This window comes from Microtus ochrogaster, unplaced genomic scaffold, assembly GCF_000317375.1.
Source record: "Microtus ochrogaster isolate Prairie Vole_2 unplaced genomic scaffold, MicOch1.0 UNK74, whole genome shotgun sequence".
NCBI classification, from domain to species: Eukaryota; Metazoa; Chordata; class Mammalia; order Rodentia; family Cricetidae; genus Microtus; species Microtus ochrogaster.
In genome coordinates, this window is record NW_004949172.1 from 508,021 (window position 1) to 514,730 (window position 6,710).

At 51.1% G+C, this 6,710-nt stretch overlaps 1 protein-coding gene across 3 annotated transcripts in view; it reads left to right on the plus strand.

The window, feature by feature from the left end:
• The window catches only part of Eml2 (echinoderm microtubule associated protein like 2), a 30,474-nt gene that overhangs the window by 22,363 nt on the left and 1,401 nt on the right, over positions 1-6,710 (plus strand). For all 3 annotated transcript variants that reach the window (XM_005370273.3, XM_013354866.2, XM_013354867.2), the window contains exons 15-21: positions 2,481-2,612; positions 3,060-3,127; positions 3,484-3,572; positions 3,768-3,865; positions 4,422-4,509; positions 4,898-4,993; positions 5,744-5,874. In XM_005370273.3, coding sequence (XP_005370330.2) covers positions 2,481-2,612; positions 3,060-3,127; positions 3,484-3,572; positions 3,768-3,865; positions 4,422-4,509; positions 4,898-4,993; positions 5,744-5,874 — 702 coding nt within the window. The remainder of the gene's footprint in view (positions 1-2,480; positions 2,613-3,059; positions 3,128-3,483; positions 3,573-3,767; positions 3,866-4,421; positions 4,510-4,897; positions 4,994-5,743; positions 5,875-6,710) is intronic.

The following is a 6,710-nucleotide window of genomic DNA, read 5'->3' on the forward strand; positions in this document are numbered from 1 at the left end:
GCCACCACTGCCTGGCTAACATTGCTTTCTTGATGGTATGTTTGAAGAATAGAGTTTCTGGTTCTTTGTCCACTGCCCCAAGACAAGGTTTCTCTATGCAACAGCCTTGGCTGTCCTGGAACTTGCTTTGTAATCCAGGCTGGCCTCAAACTCAACAGAGATTCTGCCTCTGCCTCTGCCTCTGCCTCCTGAGTGCTGGGATTAAAGGAATGTGCCACCACATCTGGCTTGAAGAACAAGACTTTCAAGAAGCAGGAAAAGACCCTTAACAACCTCTAGGAATATTTAGTTATATATTTTTTTTTTTTTGAGAGTGTTTCAAGACAGAGTTTCATTGTGTAGCCCTGGCTGTCCTGTAACTTGCTTTGTAGACAAGGCTAGCCTCGAATTCATGAGATCCTCCTGGCTGTGATGCCCAAGTGCCGGGATTAAAAGTGTGCACTGCCAACACTGCCTGACTTGAGACAGGATCTTTCTATATAGCCCAGGCTGGCTTCAAAGTCAATCTTGCCTCAAGCTTCCTAGCTGTTCAGATGTACTAGTGGGAGCCAGCATTCCCAACTGTATTATTTATATATTAGTAATATGTGTTAATGTAGCATAATTGTGATTGATTTATAATATCAAATCACAATATCAATTTTGCCTGGGGCTATAGTTATTAACAACATACTGATATTTTCGGGGCTAATAATTACTGGTCACTTTTATTTTCTAAGGACCTTCTTTAAGCTAGCCTATTTGCCACTTTCATTTGTTTCTTTCGTGTAGTGCTGGGAATAGAATCTAGGGCCCTAGACATGCCAGGCAAGTGCTTTTCCACTGAGCCACGCCCTCAGCCCCTCACTGGGGGATTCTAGGCAGGGGCTCTACCACTGAGCCACACCCCAGCCCCTCACTGGGGGATTCTAGGCAGGGGCTCTACCACTGAGCTATATTCCCAACCCTTTTGGTTCTTTTGGGTTTTTGTTTTTGTTTTTTGACTTTTGAGACAAGATCTTGTATAGCCCAGGCTGGCCCTGAACTAGCTATCTACCTGAGAATGACTTTGAAGTCCTGATCCTCCTACCTCTACACCCTGAGTGCCAGGTTTCTGTTACAGTGCCTGGTTTGTGTGTAGCACTTTCTAGTCATGTTCTGAGGGAGCACAGCAGTGCTCTGAGGAACATGGGGTAGCTGGCCACATTTTAGAGAGCAGGAAACTGAGGCTCCCAGCCGGGCATGTGGCATACACCTGTATTCTCAGCAGTCAGAGGACTACACAGTTTCTGTGACCCAGCCTGGTCTTGACAAGAAAGGGAAGCCCTGTCTCAAAATCTCATAGGGCCAGGAAGATGGCTTGGTTGGTAAAGTACTTGCTGTATAAACTTGAGGACCTGAGTTTGATTTCCCCAGAGCCCATACATAAAGACTGAGCATGGGAACATGCCTAAAATTCAAGAACTGGAGAGGCCGAGGCAAGCTGCTCCTCGGGGCTTGCTAGCCCTCCTGCCTATCCATAAGTTGGTGTGTCCTAGGTTTCGAGAACTACCCTGTTTGAAAAGTAATAGAGTAGAGGCCATTAGGTGGCTCAGTGGGGAAGGGTACTTGCCACCGAGCCTAACAACCTGGCTTCGGTCCCTGGAAACTTCATGTGGAAGGAGAGTCTTAACTCTCAAGGTGTCGTGCAGGCCTTGACAATACCCTGACACCCACAAAGTAAATAAAGCATAGATAAAGGAGCAAGAGATAAAGATACTTAACGCCCACTTCTGGCCTCTGCACTCAGGTTACACATGTGCACGCGTGTGCGCACACACACACACACACACACACACACACACACATACACACAACACTGAGGTTCCAAGGTGAGGTCAGCTGGCTAGGTGACTGGTTCCTCTGTGTCCTCCATGTGACATTAGATGTCCCAGCTCTGTGACTCAAGACAAAATCCACTAGGTTTTCCCAAATCCTTAAGGTTGAAGTCTGGGAGGTGTCTAGCCAGGGTGGATGGAACCTGTGTGGCCACTGAGGGCACATTCTGAGCCACCCTCCCCTCCCTTCCATTCTACGAAGGGGAAAACAAAGGTTTTATGGGAAGGGACAGGATATGCTTCAAGACATGGGGTAGCCAGAGTCAGCCCCCATCACAGGAGAACATGCTTACGCAGAAGGAGATTGTCGGGTCCTGGATGCTCGTCTAGCACTTTCTTCCTTCCTTCCTTTCTTCCTTCCTTCCTTTCTTCCTTCCTTCCTTCCTTCCCTCCTTCTTTTTTTTTCTTCTTTTTGGTTTTTCAAGACAAGGTTTCTCTGTGTAGCCGTGGCTGTCCTAGAACTCGCAGCGATCCGCCTGCCTCTGCCTCCCGAGTTCTGGGGTTAAAGGCGTGCGCCACCACCGCCCGGCTAGTGCAGCCTTTCTTTCTGGCATCAGAGCTGGCTAGGGGAAAGACCAGCTTTGCCGCATCCTTCCTGTCATCTTCTGTCTCTCCCTCCTGCAGGGACACGTGGAAGAGCTTTGGGGCCTGGCCACGCATCCTAGCCGGGCGCAGTTTGTGACCTGTGGGCAGGATAAGCTGGTGCATCTGTGGAGTTCAGAGGCCCACCAACCCCTGTGGAGCAGGACCATTGAGGTAATGGGATGGGAATGCAAACATAGGAGTCTGCAGAAATTGCTGCTGTTCGGACCTCGGGTCTCAGCACATCTGGACGCTACACATGATCTCTTTAAGAAGGGTATCTTGCCAGGCAGTGGTGGTGCACACCTTTAATCCCAGCACTCAGGAGGCAGAGGTACTCAGATCTCTGAGTTCAAAGGCCAGCCTGGTCTACAGAGTGAGTTCCAAGACAATCAGGGCTACACAGAGAACCCTGTCTCAAAAAACAAAAACAAAATGGAAAAAAAAGGCATCCTGCCAGGCAGTTCTTCTGTTAGCATTTTCAAGAAACGGGACTGGCCCTTGGTGGTTTCTGGAAGGCGTGGGAGAGCAGAGAGGACCTCAGGCTATGCTATTTGGTTCTGAGGCTAGGGAGTACCTAGGTGGTCTTTGGGACCCCACCTTTTTTCTCTTCCTTCCCAGGACCCTGCCCGTTCGGCTGGCTTCCATCCCAGCGGCTCTGTCCTGGCAGTGGGCACAGTGACCGGCAGGTACTGCTGAACAGACCAGATCTTTACCAGTTTCTTTTTCTCTTGCCCTAAAAGCCCTTAGAGCCCCTCACATTCTAAACCCACTGCTTCAGTCCTAAGGGCCTGCCTGTAGCCCCGCCCCTTGCAGCCGGTGTATCCCCATGTGGGGCTCTGCCCACCTATTTGAAATGGCATGGACTTCTAAGTAGCAGGAGGACAGAGAAGAGGAAAATGTTGTTCAGCTCTGCCCATCCTAGCCTGACCCCCTGACTCCCCACTCCTCACTGTCTGGCTCCATCCAAGGTAGCCTGGTCCCGCCCCTCAATCCTGCCCTGCCTTATCAACAACAGCTTAACCCCCCCCCCACTCCCTTCAAGGTGGTTGCTACTGGACACAGACACCCATGACCTGGTGGCTATCCACACAGATGGCAATGAGCAGATCTCCGTGGTCAGCTTTTCCCCAGGTAGGCCTGGAATCCTGGTGAGGCAGGGTCGTTGGGGGTGAAATGCAGACTGGGGGGTGAAAGGCTACAGTTCCCCCCCATGGGAGGGGCTAATCATGGAGGGAGGCGGAGCCTGGGACTGTGGAGGAGGGGATGAGTCTGGGAGAGAAGGGGACAGAGTCTGGGTGCCTCCTCATAGCCCCTCCCCCTCCCCAGACGGGGCGTACCTGGCTGTAGGCTCCCACGACAACTTGGTGTACGTGTACACGGTGGACCAGGGTGGCCGCAAGGTCAGCCGCCTGGGCAAGTGCTCGGTGAGTGGGCAGTGGTCCCCAGCCCGCGCCACCACCCCAACCTGTGGGGTGCAAAATTAACCATTTTTCTACCCCAAGGGAACCACAGCTTCAGAACTCGGCTGATTTTTTTTCTTGCCCTGACTATGTCAAGGCGTCTCAGATGGCCCCCATCCTCATCTCTTACTGTGTTCTAAATCGCCCCTTTGTGAAGCCCAACCTCACTTTCCAAGCCCCGCCCTCATTTGTAGCCCCGCCCCTGCATCCTAAACCTCTCCCTCCATCCAAAGAGCACCTCTGTGTAGCCATGCCCACCACGTTCAAACCCCACCCTCTGTGTGGAGTTTTCCCCATTGTCTGAGCGCTTTTTGTCAGCCCCACCCGTCATGGTCTAGCCCCGCCCATAGTAGTCTGGCCCCACCCCTACTCTCAGAAGGCCTTTGTATCCTCCCCCCCCACCCCCCAGCGAAACTTGTTCTCACTCTGTATATTTTGCCTCCTAATCCTGACTTAATCCATCCCCTCTCCCTGACTCAACCCTCTCCTTTGCTCTAAGTGACCCTTGCGTCCCCTGCAGGGCCATTCCAGTTTTATCACCCACCTGGATTGGGCCCAGGACAGCACCTGCTTTGTCACCAACTCCGGAGACTACGAGATTCTGTACTGTGAGTTCTCTGACAGTGGCCAGATTTCTTTCTTTTGCCGCTTCATTTGCATATGATTTACATACAGCTCCTGTTTCCTTGAGCTAGTCTGAGCTGATCTGATTTGGAAATTAGCGATCTCTAGCTCGTGATTTCTTTCCCAGTGCATCCTATTTCCCTTCTGCTTTAACAATGAACAGAAGATTTTTATGCAGAAGGTACCCAGCTCAGGTTTTGGCATGTCAGCTCCAAAAATCTAGCCTTCAGCTGGTCCAGACAGACAGAAATAAGCTCAGGGACCTTTGTTTTGACCCCTCTGTCTTGGACCTCAGTGCTAGTTTATCTGGGAAACAGACTGGTTATGGCAGATCTTCAGGCCCTGAACATCTCTTCCGATTGTCTACGCCAGGGGATGCCGCCACCTGTAAGCAGATCACCAGCGCAGATGCCGTGAGAAATGTGGAATGGGCTACTGCTACTTGTGTGTTGGGGTTTGGGGTGTTCGGTAAGTTCTGGAATGAGGAAGGTCCCACTGAGTACTGGAGCTCTGAGAAGCCCTCACTGACTGGGTGGTACTTTCGAGGAAGGGCAGAGCGAAATGACCACTGAGGTCCCTCAGAGCTGTAATGTAATAAGACTGAATGCATAGGGCACCTGGCTCCAAGGGCTCCATGCTGAAGCTCCGTCAGGTCTGCAAGCCGTCATCCCAGGCGGCAGGAGCACCATTGGCCTGCAGGGGCAGTGCTGCAATAGCACACAGTGCTGCAATAGCACAGTGATGATGGTGGTCCCAGCTCTGCCCTTCTGCAGCTCACAGTGCAATGAAGAAGGCAGCTGCGCCTGAGATAGTGTGGCTGTACAGGGAACTGGCTGGGGAACACATTTGATGTCACTGCGGAGGGAGTATTGGCAGAAGCCTTTGAAGTTAGGAGGATCTATCTCCTGGAGGGAGAGCCAATTGAGCTGAGACCTGGTGGGTCAAGCCACGCCCCAGCCCCTCACTAGGATTCTAGACAGGGGCTCTACCACTGAGCCACACACCCAGCCCCTCACTGGGGGATTCTAAGCAGGTGCCCTACCACTGAGCCACATCCCCAACTTTTTTCTTTTTTTAACTTTTTGAGACAAGTTTCAATAAGTTATCCAGGGAGATCTTTAACTTCTTCCTTTTGCTTCCCATAGCTGGATTTACAGGCCTGTGCCACCATGCCCAGTAGTCAGGCATCTTTCATCCCTTCCCTTGTCATGTCTACAGGGATCTGGCCCGAGGGAGCAGATGGCACAGACATCAACGCTGTGGCCCGCTCTCATGATGGGAAGCTGCTGGCTTCTGCTGATGACTTTGGCAAAGTGCACCTGTTCAGCTATCCCTGCTGTCAGCCCAGAGTAAGTCTCTCTGGGGCCTGAGGGGGTGGGAGCTGGCACTATTCACTCCTTTGTGGGGATGAGAGCTCAGGCTTGCTTGAAAGTCCCTATATAACCAAGGGTGACCTCAAATTCCCACCAGTTCTCCTGCTTCTTTCTCCTAGAGCTAGGATTAAAGATGTGTGCCATTAAGCCAAGTTTATGTGTTGCCAGAGGTAGAGCCCAGGTTTCCTGGACCTCTCAGCTCCTCCCTAGTCTTCTGATGTTCATCTTTTCACTTTCTTTAGGCAACTCATTCCTCTCTGGGCCTCAGTTTCCCATATCTGTAGGAATGTCTTAACTGCCCAGGGTCCTTCATAGGGTTCTGAGCCACAGTCCGTATCTCTGAAGTTTCTGAGTATTTTCTCTGTACAAATGATCACCTACTGTGTGCCTGGGCAAACAAAATCTCTGAGGTTCCTGTGCATGCACGAGCACACCCTTAATCCTAGCACTCGGGAGGCAGAGGCAGGTGGATCTCTATGAGTTCGAGGCTAGCCTGGTCTACAGAGCAAGTTCCAGGACAATTAAGGCTACACAGAGAAACCCTGTCTCAAAACAAAGCAAAACAAGACACCATGAGGCTATTGCCCTAGACTCTAGGGCTAGGGTTTGGGTTCCCAGCAATGGTGATTTCTGTACAGGCCGAGAACAAGGACCAGCTTCTACAGAACCAAATGCCCGGAGCTGCTAGGAACTGCTCCTGCTACAGAGCTACCCTTTTCTCTTACTGAAGCAGAGTTAGGATTTAATGAAGATATTTTAATGTAATTTAAGCATGAGGGAGACACTCAAAAGAAAGATACATCTGAGAACAT